A 19,026-nucleotide genomic window follows, 5' to 3' on the forward strand; every position below is an offset into this window, starting at 1 on the left:
TGCAGACTTTCTCTTGTTTGTGATAGATCTTGTGATTTTCAATTTTAAATCTGTATAAAACATATGTACTTTCAAGGAACTTAACAGAAAACTTGTCACACACTCAGCACCAGATTATGGGAAAAGCTGAATACAGTATTTAAATACCCCAGAGGTACAATAAAGCACCTCTCTCAGAAAGAGGTGACAGAGGATTGGAAGATGTAATTGGAACATGTATAATCCTTGAGGGTAGAGTTAAGACATTTTAAGGTTTAAAAGACCCTGATGGCAGTTATATATAGGCCTCTGAACAGTAGTTAAAATTTGGGGTACAAATTACAATGGGAGATTAAAAAAAGGCATGTAAAAAGGACAATGTTATAATAATCATGTGGGATTTCAATACGCAGGTAGATTGGGATAATCAGGTTGGTGCTGGATTACAAGAGATGGAATTTGTAGAATGCCTACAATATGGCTTGACAGATCAGCTTGTGGTTGAGCCTACTAGGGGATCAGCTATTCTGGAATGGGTGTTGTGTAATGAACCAGATTTGATTATGGAGCTTAAGGTAAAGGAACCATTAGGAGACAGCAATCACAATATGATAGAATTCACCCTGCAGTTTCTGAGATATTATTGATATAGGACAAGGTTGTGCGTTTCAATGCACTTTGAGTAAAGTCTGAATTTCTCTCCTTAGTAAGCATCTCCTGATGAAATTCCGAGGGTGAAATTCTGTTGTTCTGGAGTATTTTTAATAAGTGCTTCCCTTCCCAGTCCCGAAGTTTGGTGATGCTCACGAATATATCAGAAATGACAGCGTGACTGCTCAAACCTCACGGCATCACAATTGCTCACAAACCAATGGCAACTTTAAAGCAGCTTGTCTCAAGAAGCAAGGTACCAGTAAAGACAATCAACAAAAGCGATAAGGTGTACAGGATCACCTGTGGAAACTGCAACAATAACTATGTTGACCAGACAGGACGCAAACTCTCAACCTGTTTACAGGAACACAAACTGGTGGGACGGAGACATGATCCACTGTCACTGATCTTGGTACATGAAGACTGAGAAGAACACCACTAACTGGGATACCTCAGAGGTTCTGGCGCAGGCCAACATGAAGTAGGCATGAGAATTTTTAGAAGCATGGCTCTCTTCTGATAACTTCATCAACAAACATATCGAAATAGATGACGTCTATGAACTGGTAAGAGCCAAAGAAACCTGAGCCAATAGAATTCAAACAACAGGAATTCTGCAGATGCTGGAAATTCAAGCAACATACATCAAAGTTGCTGGTGAACGCAGCAGGCCAAGCAGCATCTATAGGAAGAGGTGCAGTCGACATTTCAGGCCGAGACCCTTCGTCAGGACTAACTGAAGGACTAACTTCCTTCAGTTAGTCCTGACGAAGGGTCTCGGCCTGAAACGTCGACTGCATCTCTTCCTATAGATGCTGCTTGGCCTGCTGCGTTCACCAGCAACTTTGATGTATGTTGCCAATAGAATTCAAAGGTCTGAATAGGTAGCCAATCAGGACTGAGGCAAGCAAAAGGGGGGCCTATATAAATGCAAGCCCTCCCAGAGAGAAACACCGACAACTGTGCACTGTGAATGTCACTTCGACCTCTGCAAGCTAATTGCCAAGCATGCGAATACCGCATCAAACACCTCAACCCGCGCTAAAAGTATTCACCACCAGTCCCATTATCTTACCTCACATTTCCTTCCAACTTATTACTTACGAATCCAACAGCAACCCTTCCCCCACCCCCCAACTATTTCTACTGCCACCGACCTACACCAGCAACAATTTACAATAAGTAGTCAGAAGCTCGTATGGCGTTATAGCTCCAGGGTTGTGCTCCCAACAGGTCTTTTTCCGGTTTTTTTTTGTTAGTAGGGACTTTTTTGTCTAGTTAGTAGGGGTACTTTTTTCCTTCTTCTTTTCCAAAAAGAATAGTTTTAACATTTTGTTTTTTCTTATTATTATTGATATACTGTTTAGCTTGGTTAATCAGTTATTTGATAGTTTAACGCTTATTGTACATATTGATATGTTGACTTGATTACTTTAAGGTATTTTTTGTTGATTTTCAATAATAATTAATAAAAAAGATTTAATCACATTTAAAATAAAAAAAAAGTAAGTAGTCAATTATCTTACCAGCATATTTTGGAATGTAGGAGGAAACCAGAAAATTAGGAGAAAGGAGGACACCTAAATGCCACCCAATATAATATTGATCCCAGGTCACTGGAGCTGAGTTGGCAAATGTGATTATTGATAAGAATACAGAACGAAAGTTGGTAGGCAGCTTAATATCTTTTCTAGAGGTTTTCACTTATTAACCAGTGAAGAATACCTTGGGTTAAGAAACATAAATTCTGCATTCAGTTTTCTTGAAACTGATTTCGTAATGCTTGTTGCTAAAGAACTTAAATACATTCCTGGAAGCTGTTGAGAACTTCACATACATGGGCTCATCAAGTGCCAGCTATTGGTCATTTGATACCAAAATTGCACATTGCAAATTCTAAGTGCTATGTCCAAGTTGAGCACTCTGACAGTGAATACCAAATTAGAGTCTACCAAGTTTAGCAGCAAGACTCAGACAACAAATGCAAAGTATATGAAAATGCATAACAGTTTCCATTTGTTGCGTAAGCACAGCTTATATATCTTCTTGTGGTGGAAGGTTACCAATATAGAGGTCCAGGAGTGAGTTAAGCCCATCAAGATTCATTCAGTTATATACTAACAACATTTAGAGTGGATTGGTCACATTCATTGAATGGGTGACAATTATTTTCCCAAGGTAAGGTGATATGCCACAGGTTCATAACCTGCTGGATGACTACACTTTTGTAACAAGATAAGCTGTAAGAAAATATGAATATGGTGGGCAATGACATTGACAACAGCGAGAGTCAGACAATGATATATTGATAGATATTAACTTAATTTTCTCCCCTCTCTCTCCAGAGACATTGTCTAATCTGCTACATATTCTCCTTTTGGTCTTAGATTTGAACAATAGCTCTGATCAGACCTGCATTTCATGGTTTTAATACATACTTTCGTTTGCTTTCTCTCCCACTTCTCTTCAGTTTCTCAACCAGATAGCTCCACAAACAATAGAATAACCTTGGTAATTCTGGCTTAGTATTACCTGAGATACAGCGGATTCCAGTTAATTGGGACACATTGGGACCAGTACATTTTGGCCCAATTAAGCAGCTGCCCCAATTAACCGAAGTTTCATGGAAATAGTTAAAAGAAAAAAAAAGACAAGCTACTGCTGAGGAGGAGCTGAGGAGCAATTTATGCATTTAAATGAAATACAGAACAAGTTATAACACTATCAATACATTAACTGTATTATAAAATTGTGTATTAGTTCCTAACAGTTATTGACAGAGGTATTCACCTGCCGTATTCTTTAGATTGACTGTAAATGAAAAAAATCAGCAGGCACCTAGTCAAGATAATGAACTGCCTTCACACAACGTTTTAGATGATTGCATCCTCCAAACCTTCATTGTCACTGTAAAGTTCAAGATGATTGCCGATACCTTTGTAGTTCCTAACGTGTTGAAGTAGTGAAATCATTTCACTTTCAATCCTGGCTATTTCAGGCATCTCAAAGCCGTAATGCTGAAACCGTGGTGAGCGAAACGGTTCCGAATTGTCTTGCTCCTTATTCTCATGACAAAAATCATTGCCTTTTGAACACAAACTGACTCTATTTAAAAACTGATTGCTTTCAGCACGAAGTAGTGTCCAACAGCCATGCAACTGCACACGACTGATGCAAGGTAGAAACAGTCTCCTGTCCCACTTAAGCAGCATAGTCTCCCAAATAAAAAAAGGAAATCCCAGCTATTTTCTTGATTTAGTTTTTGTTCTTGAAGAGTAGTCCCAAATAAACAGCTGCCCCAATTAATCATAATCCATTGTATTCCCTTTGCTCAACCATTCCACCCCAACTTCTCAGCAACTTAAATCTAATTTCCTTCACTTCTCCACATCTGATGAAGTGTTTTTGACTCTAAATGTGAAAATCATAAATAGAAACAGCAGTACGTCATGCAGCTTTTTAACATGTTCCACCAATCATGGAATTATGGCTGTTTCAAGTCAACTTTCCTGCTTTTCTCCCATAACTTTTAATTTTTGTAACTCTCTTTTTCTTTCCATAGATGCTGAACTTCCCGGCCATAAGATTATTTTCAAATTCAACTTTCCAATGTCTACAGCTTTTTGGATTTAAAATATATTTAAACCATTAAAAATCATACCTATCCAGGAAGTTTGTCTGTGTCCACTTGCAATGACAGTAACTTGAGTGATAACTATTTTAGCTGAGAATGTCTGATGCCTTTCTTATCCTTGCAGAGGACTTCAATCAGGTTTGCTTGAAGAAATCACTGCCCAATTACCATCAGCATATCACCTGCAGCACCAGGAGGCATAAAACCCTCGACCACTGCTACACTACCATTAGGGATGCCTACTGCTCCATTCATAGACTGCATTTCTGGAAATCTGATAATCTCCTATCTGCATACAGGCAGAGAGGAAAGAGCAAGGCACCAGAGGTAAGAACAACAAAGAGATGATCATGGGAGACAGAGAACTGGCTATGGAATTGCTTCGAGTGGTGGACTGGGCCATGTTCAAGGTCTCATTAGAGGACCTGAATGAATACATATTCATCTGTGCACATCTATACTCACATCATTCTAGAGATGTGCGGTAGAGAGCAACCTAACAAGATGCATCACTGCATGGTATGAAAACTGCACTACAGAGGACAGGAAGGTTCTACAATGGGTAGTCAAAACTGCCCAATGCTTCACAAGCACCAGCCTCCCTGCCAACAAGGACGCATATTCAGAAAGCTGCTGGAAAACGGCCAGCAATATCATGGGAGATCCCATCCACCCAGCTCAGGGAGGAGGCTATGTTGCATCCACACAAGGACCACCAGACAAAAAAGTAACTTTCCCCAAGCAATAAGGTTGATCAACACCTCCACCCACTAATCCACCCCCCTACACCCCCAACCACCACTACTTTATCATTTCCTGTCAGTCACCTTATGAACAGACATTGCTGTGCCTAGCATCACTTTATGGACATAAAATCAATCTTCACATATAAGAAATCTTATGTATTTATATTTTCTGTGTTTTTTATTATTGTGTTCTTCATCTTATTGTGTTTTTTTGTGCTGCGTCAGAGCCGGTGTAATAATTATTTCATCCTTTACAATTGTGTACTGGAAATGACATTAAACAATCTTGAATATGCCATCATTGTCACAGACTTCATAAAGATACTCACAGATGAACGTGTCCCTTCAAATCTATTCAGCGTATTTCCCATCAGAAGCCCTGAATGAACAAAGGGATCCGCAATTTGCTGAGGGATAGATCAGTGGCATTCAGGACTGGCAACTTAGGAAGCTATAAGAGGTCCAGGTATGACCTCGGGAAAGCCAACCCACATGTGAACTGGCAATTCCGAACCAAATTCAAATCACAGGAGGATGCTTGACAGTTGTGGTGGAGCTTGAAAACTATCACCACCTACAAAGCAAAACCAAGCAAGATATGTGAAGAAACATTTGGACAGTTAATATATCAGGATGTTCCTCATTGAATACAGATCAACATTCAACAGTATAATTCCCTCAAAACAAATCACTAAGCTGTAAGACCTAGGTCTCAATACCCCCTTGTGCAACCGGACCCTTGACTTTCTCATTTGCAGACCCCAGTTAGTATGGATTTGCAACAACATCTCTTCCACAATTGTCATCAGCACAGGGGCACCACAAGGCTGTGTGCTAGCCCCTTGCTCTGTTGTTTTATACCTACGACTTAATACAGTTTCAATGTCATATTTAAGTTTGTTGATGACACCACTGTTGTTGGCCAAATCAAAGGTGGTGATGAATTAGAATATAGAACATAGAATAGTACAACACATTACAGGCCCTTCGGCCCACAATGATGTGCCGACCCTCAAACCCTGCCTCCCGTATATAACCCCCCACCTTAAATTCCTCCATATACCTGTCTAGTAGTCTCTTAAATTTCACTAGTGTATCTGCCTCCGCCACTGACTCAGGCAGTGCATTCCACGCACCAACCACTCTCTGAGTAAAAAACCTTCCTCTAATATCCCCCTTGAACTTCCCACCTCTTACCTTAAAGCCATGTCCTCTTGTACTGAGCAGTGGTGCCCTGGGGAAGAGGCACTGGCTATCCACTCTATCTATTCCTCGTAATATCTTGTATACCTCTATCACATCTCCTCTCATCCTCCTTCTCTCCAAAGAGAGAATCTCTGATCATAATGCATACTCTCTAAACCAGGCAGCATCCTGGTAAATCTCCTTTGTACCCTTTCCAATGCTTCCACATCCTTCCTATAGTGAGGCGACCAGAACTGGACACAGTACTCCAAGTATGGCCTAACCAGAGTTTCATAGAGCTGCATCATTACATCGCGACCCTTAAACTCTATCCCTCGACTTATGAAAGCTAACACCCCATAAGCTTTCTTAATTACGCAAACACGAGGAATTCTGCAGATGCTGGAAATTCAAGCAACACACATCAAAGTTGCTGGTGATCGCAGCAGGCCAGGCAGCATCTCTAGGAAGAGGGACAGTCGACGTTTCAGGCCGAGACCCTTCGTCAGGACTAACTGAAGGAAGTGAATTGGCATATAAGAGAGAGAATGATAATCTGGTTGAATTATATCACAATAACAACCTCTCACTCAACATCAGCAAAACCAAAGCGCTGATTATTGACTACAACAAGGGGAAACTGGAGGTCCACGACAGAGTTCTCACTGGAGAATCAGAGGTGGAGAGGATCAATAATCTTACATTTCCTAGTGTTATCATACAAGATGAACTGTCTTGGGACCTGCACACAAGTGCCATTACAAAAAAGGCACAACAGCACCTCTACTACCTTACAAGTTTGTGCAGAATCAGCATGTCACCTAACTTTGACAAACTTCTATACATGGATAGTGGAGAGTATCCTGACTTCTTGCACAATGGCCTGGTATAGAAGCACTAATGTTCAGGAATGGAAAAGCCTATAAAAAGTGGTGGATACAGCCCAGTCCATCACAGGCAAAGCCCTCTCTACCACTGAGCCCATCTACAAGGAACGCTGCCAAGCAGATCCATCAGCAAGGAAACCCACCACCAGGCCATGCTGTCTTCTCACTGCTGCCATCAGGAATGACGTACAGGGATCTTGTGTCCTATACCACCAGATTCAGTAACAGCTTTTATCCTTCAGCCATCAGGTTCCTGAACCAACATGAATAATCTCAACTCTGAACTGATTCCAAAACCTATGGACTTGCTTTCAAGGTCTCTACAACTCATGTTTTGAGTATTATTTATTTTTTGTATTTGTACAGTTTGCCTTCTTTTGTATATTAGTTGCTTGTCGGCCTTTGTGTGAAATTTTTCAGTAATTCTATTGTATTTTTGTTCTACTGTAAATGCCTGCAAGAAAATGAATCTCAAGGTAGTATAAAGACATCGTTAGTCTTACGAGACCATGGATCTGCGCCTGGAAAGTCTTCACTCTCCAGGGTGCAGGCCTGGACAAGGTTGTGTGGAAGACCGGCAGTTGCCCATGCTGCAAGTCTCCCCTCTCCACGACACCAACATTGTCCAAGGGAAGGGCAAGGGCCGATACAGCTTGGCACCAGTGTCGTTGCTGCAGAGCACTGTGTGATTAAGTGCCTTGCTCAAGGACACAACACTCTGCCTCGGCTGGGGCTCGAACTCATGACCTTCAGGTCGCTAGTTGAATGCCTTAACCACTTGGCCACATGCCCACACAAGGGAGTATATGGAGACATATACATATTTCGATAATAAATTTACTTTGAACTTTTGAGTAAACTAAAAAAATCTTATGCAAGTTCTATGATCAGTTTTCAATGCCACTATTTCAAAATTTGCCACAATGGTTAGTAAAAATAGAAATTCGGTTTTGATGCATATAATGGATAAAAATAGGCATCCATTAGTCTCGTGAAACCATGGATTTGCGCCTTGGAATGTTTCCAGGGTGCAGGCCTGGGCAAGGTTGTATAGAAGACCGGCAGTTACCCACGCTGCAAGTCTCCCCTCTCCACGCCACCGATGTTGTCCAAGGGAAGGGCATTAGGACCTATACAGCTTGGCACCAGTGTCGTCGCAGAGCAATGTGTGGTTAAGTGCCTTGCTCAAGGACACAACACGCTGCCTCAGCTGAGGCTCAAACTAGTGACCTTCAGATCACTAGACCGACACCTTAACCACTTGGCCATACGCCACACATATATGATGGATAATAACATGCTTTTCATCATGGCCCTGAGCCTTAGTCCATTGGAGTACTTTATTTTTAAATGAGATTTGAAGCTGGATTTATTCTCCACATTATAGACCTTGCAGCACATAACACAGAACATAGAGCAGTACAGCACAGTACAGGCCCTTCAACCCACAATGTTGTGCCGACCTTTAACCTACTCTAAGATTGATCTAACCCTTCCCTCCCACATATGCTAGAAGGAGATGAGCCTTCACCCAGATGCCTACCAGTGATACTCTTGAGGTACTTAACAGAAAGCACAACAGCTGAAAAGATTTATAACTGACAGCACCTCGATGACAACAATAATTATGAATTTCTACTACAAGTTATAAGTGACCTCTTATTTTGAACTTTATCTCTTCCTTTTTGGTTTCGAATTAGAATTTGATCAAAATTCTTGGGCTACCAAATAAATACAGATTTTCCTGTGGAAATTTTCAACCAGCATGCAAAATAAACAAATCACCAATTGTGTTATGTCAAATTTCGTAAACCATTGAATGAATGCCTGAACAGTTCCAACAATTTAACTCTTTGTGAGCTCACTATATAAGGTAAACACTGTAGATTTGTTAATCTCTAATGTTTGTTGATAGCAGATGGATTATTTCTTAGTCTTAGGCACCATTAACATGAGAATGTCTGTTAATGACTAAGTGCCCGTTGGTCACTTTGAAAGCTAGGCTGATGGATTCTTTCTTAGGCTACATCGACACTACGCCGGATAATCTTGAAAACGAAGCTTTTTCTCTTCGCTTTGACCCTCCATCCACATTGAAATGGCGTTTTCATCTCCTGAAAACGGAGCTTTTCTAAAACACTCTCCAGAGAGTGTAAACTTGAAAACGATTGTTGCGCATTGTAGTGTGGACGGGGTAAACAGAAATACTTAAAAACGCTATTATGACAACACCACAACAACAATGCTTTTTCTGCTTCTGCTTGGTACTGTGCAAGCACTTCCGGACGGCTGTTATAACACGCAGTCGGTGTGAACGGTGTGAGAGTTAAATTGTAAAGTGAGCTTTTTTGACCAGATCCCCTAAATTGATTTGATTAAGTCTATCTTTAAAAATATTAATGTCAGAAATACTGCGCAGGTCTGGCAGCAGAAGATTCCACTCTCTTGCTGATCTTGGGTAGAGGATGGCTTCATGCATGTGTTGTTTACTTTACTGTCTACTTTAATAGCTTGTTTGGAGTTAATCATCTCCACGTTCTCCACTGCTTTGCTGACTTCGTACTTGTTTGTAACTCGCAAAAACGGCTCAACTTCATTGTCTGTCTCAACGAAGAAGTCTGGTCTGCTTTTTCCAGCAGTGGTTTTCTTTGTATTCCTTGAAGACATTGTTGAAAACTTTCTTTCGCTGTTGCTGTTGGTACTCTAGTTTTTGACCAAAGGAAATAGCACAACGCCGCCATGGAAATGTAAATATTATACCGTTTCCTCTTCACTTGTTTTCTGTAGATGTGTCTGCGCATGCCCAGTAGGAGTAGATTTGCCCAAATATCCGTTTTAATGTGGACAGACATATTTTGAAAAACGCCTAGTGTGGACGCCTGTTGTTTTTATTCGAGACCGGCGTTTTCAAAATTATCCGGTCTAGTGTGGACGTAGCCTGAGCGTCTGTCAAATTGGCTTGATGGACACAGGTTTATTGCTTATATGCAAAATTAATGCCCTTCTGTAAGTCCAAAACATTGGTGGACAAGAAGTGACCATTGAAGTGTCTACCACTGAACACCGTTGAACATGGTCTTAATGAACACATGTATTGTTTGAATGAAACAAACCAAGCTGAGCTAATGACATGAGAAAAAAAGATCAAAGGGTTTGTCGGTCTCTGTGTTTCTCTATGCTCGTGGAACTCGTACTTATTGGAGTACCTTTCCCTGGGTTCTTTGGAGTTCACCTGGGCTGGAGATCACAATCGGTGCATAGAACTTGGGGTGATTTCACTAGTGAGTTCCCTCAACAACAGCGACAATCAAGTGGTGACTAAGAATCATGAGCCCTGAAATCATTATGACTTACTACATAGTATTTTGTGTGGTTTATTTGTTATTTTCTATTTTATGATAATAAATTAGGCTTAAGTTACTTTATTGTACTTGTACACAATCCCTGGACACTCAAATTGTATGGGTTTGATCAGCACAGCCCATTATACCACTCTATCTACAAAAACCAGCTGAGTCAAAAATAGGGATTACACACTGTTCTTACTGTTATTTTTCTTTGCATTAACTATTTGCCCTAGTTGTTTTTAAGTATTGACACAGTACTGGCTTCAATCTGCAATTCTCCCACTTTCTGCTTTAATCTTTTCTGTTTAATTTTATGTTGTTTCCCCCTGTCCAATATGTCTCACTTTCATCCATTTTGAGCACTTTCCTCAACCAAATCCAAAATTAGCATATTTAATTTAGTTAATCTAAATATTTCTGTTACCAAAAAAAATTTAATCACATTAACAATTTTCTATTAGTAAACAGGATCCTAAGAACTTGGTACAATATACAAATGAATTGGAAGGATTGGTTTTGGAAAGAAGTAAGATTTCTCACATGACATTATTAACAAAAAAAAGTGTTTTCCAAGCAGTAGGGACAGGCACTGTATTTACTGGAAAAATTCTAGTCTTCCTTCAAATAGGCTTTTATTTCCAAGAGCTCTGGCCAAATGGCCATCAATGATGCACAGTGAGTATCTACACTGGAGTGCAAACCTGGATTTCTGTATATGAATCTATGGAATGGGATGCTACACAAACTACATCTGGCATTTTTAAAGAGCCAAAAAAACTGCCATTTCTTTACACCAAGTCTCCCAAAACCTCCATTGTGCAACTTGGCAGGATCCATGTCAACACTTGTCACATTCAACTCTATAATTGAACATTCTCCCATGTTTATCTGACATTCATCTCTGGATGAGAAATGATTTATTTTAATTAAACATTGAGAACACTAAGGTTATCATCTTTAGCTCCTGCAATGTGCCTATTCCCAACTTATTCCCAAACCATTGCCTTTGTCTCTCTATTTTGCCTATCATTCAATGACATATTGACAAAGGCCCTTGTGGCTAAAGGGATCAGGGGGTATGGAGGGAAGGCTGGTACAGGGTTCTGAGTTGGATGATCAGCCATGATCATACTGAATGGCGGTGCAGGCTCGAAGGGCCGAAGGGCCGAATAGCCTACTCCTGCACCTATTTTCTATGTTTCTATATCAAAACTTCTTTGAGGATCCCAATATTCCCTCCATTTCCAATGTCACATGATCCTCCTTTGTAACTTCACCAATTCCATCCTTTCACCAGTTTATTTACTAATGAATCACTTAAATACATATTCATAATTTTGTGATGACCACTCCAGTGCCAATGTGAGGAATCTCCAACCTTTCAGTTTTAGTTTACGAAGACTTTGGTTTTAAAAATCCTCTCCAAGATTTCAAATTCATTTATGTCTCACTTTCTCATTTAGTTCTTCCTGGGATGTCTGTGCTCCTCTTACCCATTTGCAGTTTTTCTCTGATCGACTCACAAGCTCCAATGACTTCAGCCATATAACAAATGGAATTCATGATCAAAGCTTCTCTTTTAAAATGCATCCTAAACATACCTATCCCGGTTATCAGTCCTTTGGGCTGCCAACATTTTCTCAAAAACATTTCTGTTATCTTGGGATATGTTACTTCATGAAAATTATATAAAAACAAGTTGTAACAATGTTATTGAAATATCATTCACGTCAATGACAGCGGTTGTAAAAGCTGGTTGTTAATAATGAAATAGGTAGCCATGATTTCAATTAATGTTATTGCTTTATAGTTCACTCCAGAGGGTTGAAGGTGCTCCACTGGTCTGTCCATTTCCATCATTAAATTCGCATATAAAATACTTACCAGATCTGTTCTTTCAATGGATTGTCTGTAGGCAACTGGTCCTTTTCTGCTCAACTCTCCCCTCAAAGCAACTGCAGTCCCCTTCACCGCCCAACCTCCCTGATCACCCTGAACCGGAGCACTAAATCTGCTGGAATCCTGGCATTACTGAAAGTAGTAGCGTGTTCCAAAGACGTGAAAAATAAAATAGCAACCAGTAGCATGCAAGTCAAAGAATCCAGTTTACGAGTACGCACATCCTCGCTCAGCTTAGCGTAAGCCGCCTCTACCCAACGTCTATTTACAGCCCGAAATCGCGTTGCTAAGGAGCAACCTCTTACCACCTGAGGGAGAGCCAGGCCAAGCTTCCGGTGGTTGTCGGAAGTGAACGCGACGTCAGAGGGGCGGGCTGGACTATCGTTCTTTCTGCAGGCACCGTAATTCGAAGTAAGGTGTGTTAAAAACAGAAAGTGGTTGGTATGTTATGCAGCATTTGTGGAAAGAGAAGATGCATTAAGGTTACAGGTCGGGAGTCTGAGAGAAATAAGTAAGAAGGCGGTCGTGCAAGTGGCTTTGTAGAGGACGAGACCGGAGTCCCTTTGTGGTATCTGTTCGGACGGCCTCCGGTCCCCAACCCGTTGGAATTTGTTTCAGCTCAGCTACATCAGTGTGCGCCTACAGCTCTGTCCACGGCCAGTCGTTTCAGCTGCATCCTGTACAGTTTCTTAACCAGAATTTCCACCGCCAAACTCCTGCCTGGGTTAAAACAATAGAGTCTTAGAGTTGGCAGCACCAAAAGGGGCCCTTCGAATCCATAACCACACCATTTGCCTAAATTAAGGCCATATAATTCTATACTCAAGCGTTCTAAATGTCTCTTAACTATAATAATGGTATCTGATTCCACCATCTCCTCTGATATTAAGTTCCAGTTATCAATCACTGTAAACAAAAACCGCTCAAACGTTCTGATTTGAAATCTATGTCCTCTTGATTTTGGTATACTTACCATGGGAATGTATATCAAAATCTGGGGAAAGCAAAGCCCAGCTTTCATCCATAACATATCTTGTTCTGGATGCTGTTGAGGGGGATGACCAGATAGGGAATGCCCACGGTGACTGGGTCTCTGGCGCTGTTGTGCAGGAGAGAAGGAGGGAGAAGAGGAATGCGGTAGTCATAGGGGATTCCATAGTCAGGGGAACAGACAGGAGATTCGGTGAGCCTGATAGAGATACCAGCATGGTGTGTTGCCTCCCAGGTGCCAGGGTACGGGATGTCTCGGATCGGGTCCTGAATATTCTGAAGGGGGAGGGTGAGCAGCCAGTTGTATTGGTACATGTTGGTACCAATGACATAGATAGGACAAGGGAGGAGGTCCTGTAGAGAGATTTCCAGGAGTTACGAAGGAAGCTGAGAAGCAGGACCTCCGGGGTAGTAATCTCGGGATTGCTACCTGTGCCACGTGCTAGCGAGGGCAAGAATAGTAGGATCAGGCAGATGAATGCGTGGCTGAGAGACTGGTGCAGGGGGCAGGGCTTCAGATTCTTGGATAATTGGGATCTCTTCTGGGGGAAGTATGACCTGTTCAAAAAGGACAGGTTACACTTGAACCTGAAGGGGACCAATATCCTGGCGGGAAAGTTTAATAGAGCTGTTAGGGAGGGTTTAAACTAACATTGCAGGGGGATGGGACCTGGAATGACAGAGCAGAGGAAGGGGAAAACAGAAATAAATCTAAGATAGTGAGCAGTAAAGATGTCAGGAAAGACAGGCAGGTGATGGGGTAAATGTGTAGCCATTGGGATGAGTTGCAGTGCAATAAAGTTGCAGTGAAATCAAAGTGAAAAGTACCAAATACTGGCCTTAAGGTGTTATACTTAAATGTACGCAGCATAAGGAATAAGGTGGATGATCTTGTCGTACAGCTACAGATTGGCAGGTATGATATTGTGGCCATCACTGAGATGTGGCTAAAGGATACATATCTCTGGGAGCTGAACGTCCAAGGATACACGGTGTATTGGAAGGATAGGAAGGTAGGCAGAGGGGGAGGCGTGGCTTTATTGGTAAGAAATGATATTAAATCATTAGAAAGAAGTGATATAGGATCGGAAGGTGCAGAATCTTTATGGGTTGAGCTAAGAAATCGCAGGGGTAAAAGGACCCTGATGGTAGTTATTTATTGGCCTCCAAACAGCTGCAGTGATGTGGACTACAAATTACAACAGGAAATAGAAAAGGCTTGTCAGAAGGGCAGTGTTATGATAATTCTGGGGAATTTTAACATGTGAATGGATTGGGAAAATCAGGTCGGCACTGGATCTCAAGAGAGAGAATTTATAGAATGTCTGCGAGATGGCTTTTTAGAACAGCTTGTTGTTGAGCCCACTAGGGGATCGGCTGTACTGGACTGGGTGTCGTGTAATGCAGCGGTCCCCAACCACCGGGCCGCAAAGCATGCGCTACCGGGTCGCGAGGAAACGATATGATTTGGCGATAGGAGTTAGCTGCACCTTTCCTCGTTCCCTGTCACACCCACTGTTGAGCTTGAACGCACGCGAGGTTATTACCCGCGCGTCATCCATGTCAGCACGGGAAGGAGATCAACTCCTCAAGCTTGCAAATTATGGCGGGCTGAAAAGTATGTTTGACATAACATCTCTGCCGGCATTCTGGATCAAAGTCAAGGCTAAATATCCTGAGATAGTCAGGAAAGCACTGAAAACGTTGCTTCCATTTCCAACATCATATCGCTGTCAAGCAGAGTTTTCTGCAATGAATGCAACGAAAACTAAATTGTGGAATAGACTGGACATAAAGAACCCCCTTGGAGTATCACTGTCTCCCGTCACCCCTCGATAGGACCATCTTGTTGCAGGAAAACAAGCCCAGGGCTCCCACTGACTCAGCGATATTGGTGTGTTGCAATAATTTTATGTGTTCATACGGGGAAAATATGTGCTGTGTGTTTAATATCCAAATGTTATTTAAAATGTTATGATGCCGTTGGCTTATAAGTTATTTATATAACCATATAACAATTACAGCACGAAAACAGGCAATCTCTGCCCTTCTAGTCCGTGCCGAACTCTTACTCTCACCTAGTCCCACTGACCTGCACTCAGCCCATAACCCTACATTCCTTTCCTGTCCATATACCTGTCGAATTTTTCTTTAAATGTTAATATCGAACCTGCCTCTCCCACTTTTGCTGGAAGTTCGTTCAACACTTACTTCAAGCTCCCCTGTCCTCCCCTGATAATTGACATCACTATATTCAATCGAGGAAAATATGTGCAGTGTGTTTAATATTAAATTCGTTAGATAAACCCTTTTAGAAATGAAATTGAGTGTATTAGCCACTTATCACCTATATTCCAGTCGTGATTAACCCTCCCCCCCCCGAACAGAATCGCCAAAAACAATTTGTAGAGAAAAATTGGCAGGTACACGCACGCGCACTGGTGCCTGCGCAAGGCTTCATGGCCATTGTTGTCTTTCTCGAGGTAAACCCAACGAATATGACTGCTACTCTTGTCCATTGGCAACCCTACTACCCCCCCCCCCCCCCGGTCGGCTGGTCCGCAAGAATATTGTCAATATTAAACCGGTCCACAGTGCAAAAAAGGTTGGGGACCCCTGGTGTAATAAACCGGAGGTGATTAGAGAGATTGAGGTGAAGGAACCCTTAGGAGACAGTGATCTAACATGATTGAGTTCACTATGAAATTTGAAAAAGAGAAGCCGAAATCTGATGTGTCGGTATTTCAGTAGAGTAAAGGAAATTACAGTGGCATGAGAGAGGAACTGGCCAAAGTTGACTGGAAAGGGGCACTGGCGGGAAAGACGGCAGAGCAGCAGTGGCTGGAGTTTATGCGAGAAGTGAGGAAGGTGCAAGACAGGTATATTCCAGAAAAGAAGAAATTTTCAAATGGAAAAAGGATGCATCCATGGTTGACAAGAGAAGTCAAGGCCAAAGTTAAAGCAAAGGAGAGGGCATACAAGAAAGCAAAAATTAGTGGAAAGACAGAGGATTGGGAAGTTTTTAAAACCTTGCCAAAGGAAACTAAGAAGGTCAAGAGAGAAAAGATTAACTATGAAAGAAAGCTAGCAAATAATATCAAAGAGGATACTAAAAGCTTTTTCAAGTATGTAAAGAGTAAAAGACAGGTGAGAGCAGATATAGGACCGATAGAAAATGATGCTGGAGAAAATGTAATGGGAGATAAGGAGATGGTGGAGGAACTGAATGAGTATTTTGCATCAGTCTTCACTGAGGAAGACATCAGCAGTAAACCAGACACTCAAGGGTGGCAGGGAAGAGAAGTGTGCACAGTCACAATTACGACAGAGAAAGTACTCAGGAAGCTGAATAGTCTAAAGGTAGATAAATCTCCTGGACCAGATGGAATGCACCTTCGTGTTCTGAAGGAAGTAGCTGTGGAGATTGCGGAGGCATTAGCGATGATCTTTCAAAAGTTGGTAGATCCTGGCATGGTTCTTGAGGACTGGAAGGTTGCAAATGTCACTCCGCTATTTAAGAAGGGGGCAAGGAAGCAAAAAATAAATTATAGACCTGTTAGCTTGACATCGGTGGTTGGGAAGTTGTTGGAGTCGATTGCCGAGGATGAGGTTACAGATTACCTGGAGGCATATGACAAGATAGGTAGAACTCAGCAGGGATTCCTTAAAGGAAAATCCTGCCTGACAAACCTATTACAATTTTTTGAGGAAATTACCAGTAGGCTAGACAAGGGAGATGCAGTGGATGTTGTATATTTGGATTTTCAGGTGGCCTTTAACAAGGTGCCAAGCATGAGGCTACTTAACAAGATAAGAGCCCATGGAATTACGGGAAAGTTACATATGTGGATAGAACGTTGGCTGATTGGCAGGAAACAGAGAGTGGGAATAAAGGGATCCTATTCTGGTTGGCGGCCGGTTACCAGTGGTGTTCCACGGGGTTCCGTGTTGGGGCCGCTTCTTTTTACATTGTACATCAACGATTTGGGTTATGGAATAGATGGTTTTGTGGCTAAGTTTGCTGACGATATGAAGATAGGTGGAGGGGCCAGTGGTGCTGAGGAAATGGAGAGTCTGCAGAGAGACTTGGATAGATTGGAAGAATGGGCAAAGAAGTGGCAAATAAAATACAGTGTTGGAAAGTGTATGGTTATGCACTTTGGCAGAAGAAGTAAATGGGCAGACTGTTATTTAAATGGGGAAAGAATTCAAAGATCTGAGATGCAAACGGGACTTGGGAGTCCTCGTACAGGATACCCTTAAGGTTAACTTCCAGGTTGAGTCGGTAGTGAAGAAGGCGAATGCAATGTTGGCATTCATTTCTAGAGGAATAGAGTATAGGAGCAGGGATGTGATGTTGAGGCTCTATAAGGCACTGGTGGGACCTCACTTGGAGTACTGTGGGCAGTTTTGGTCTTCTTATTTAAGAAAGGATGTGCTGACGTTGGAGAGGGTACAGAGAAGATTCACTAGAATGATTCTGGGAATGAGAGGGTTAATATATGAGGAACGTTTGTCCACTCTTGGACTGTATTCCTTGGAGTTTAGAAGAATGAGGGGAGACCTCATAGAAACATTTTGAATGTTGAAAGGCATGGACAGAGTGGATGTGGCAAAGTTGTTTCCCATGGTGGGGGAGTCTGGTACGAGAGGGCATGACTTAAGGATTGAAAGGCACCCATTCAGAACAGAAATGCGAAGAAATTTTTTTAGTCAGAGGGTGGCGAATCTATGGAATTTTTTGCCACGGGCAGCAGTGGAAGCCAAGTCATTGGGTGTATTTAAGGCAGAGATTGATAGGTATCTGAGTAGCCAGGGCATCAAAGGTTATGGTGAGAAGGCGGGGGAGTGGGACTAAATCGGAGAATGGATCAGCTCATGATAAAATGGCGGAGCAGACTCGATGGGCCGAATGGCCAACTTCTGCTCCTTTGTCTTATGGTTTTATGGTCTTATAACCAAAGTACTTCTTTCCAGGGAGCAACTTGGTAAATCTCCTCAGAACTCTCCAGTGGAATCACATAATCGCTATAGTGAGTGACAAAAACTGCACAAACTTGATGTGTGGTTTCACCAGTGTTTGTAACTTTAAAGTGTTCTGACTCATGAAAACAAGCATACTAAATGTCCCGTTCCCCACTTTCGAGGAACTGTGGAATTGAACTCCTGACCTTTAAGGTCCCACTGTTCATCAGAATTCTTGAGCACCTTACCATTGTCTTACCTCTTTAATTTTTCAAAATGCATCACTATATACTTCTCAGAATTAGATTCCATAATCCATCACTCTGCCCAACTGAAGCCTTAGACAACCTTGATAGCTATCCACAAACTGACTTTTGTGTCATCTGCAAATTTACTATCATGCAACCAAATCATTAATATATATCAGAAACAATCCTGGTCATAGCACTGATCCCTGTAATACATCACCAATCACAGACTTACAATGAGAAAGCATCCTTCAACCACTACCATCTGCATCTGAATGCACGATCAATTTTGGATCCCATGAGGAAGTTTACCTTGGATACTTATACTGGACATCCTATCATGCAGAACCTTGTCATATGCTTTACTAAAATCCATATAACCTGCACCTACTGTTCTCCTTTCATTAATCTTCTTAGTTACCACCTCAAAACCTCTTTGAGGTTTGTAAGGCATCATCTTCCCTGCACAAAGCTGTGCTAACTATAAATACA

General features: G+C 41.7%; 1 protein-coding gene across 6 annotated transcripts in view; it reads right to left on the bottom strand.

Moving 5' to 3' along the window:
• The window catches only part of arl6 (ADP-ribosylation factor-like 6), a 67,926-nt gene extending 55,259 nt beyond the window's left edge, over positions 1 to 12,667 (bottom strand). For 2 of the 6 annotated variants that reach the window (XM_063049892.1, XM_063049889.1), the window contains exons 1-2: positions 12,317 to 12,623; positions 5,343 to 5,587 (exon numbers count right to left, since the gene is read on the bottom strand). Coding sequence is in view for 1 of the 6 variants with exons in the window: in XM_063049890.1 (XP_062905960.1) it covers positions 12,553 to 12,554 (2 nt within the window). In the remaining 5 variants the exon portion in view is untranslated. Of the gene's footprint in view, positions 1 to 5,342; positions 5,588 to 12,316 lie in introns of all 6 variants that reach the window. The other 4 variants (XM_063049894.1, XM_063049893.1, XM_063049890.1 and 1 more) reach the window with 4 other exon arrangements.
• Between the last annotated feature and the right edge of the window lie 6,359 nt (positions 12,668 to 19,026).

The sequence above is a fragment of the Mobula hypostoma genome, chromosome 6 (genome assembly GCF_963921235.1).
Source record: "Mobula hypostoma chromosome 6, sMobHyp1.1, whole genome shotgun sequence".
Classification (NCBI taxonomy): domain Eukaryota; kingdom Metazoa; phylum Chordata; class Chondrichthyes; order Myliobatiformes; family Myliobatidae; genus Mobula; species Mobula hypostoma.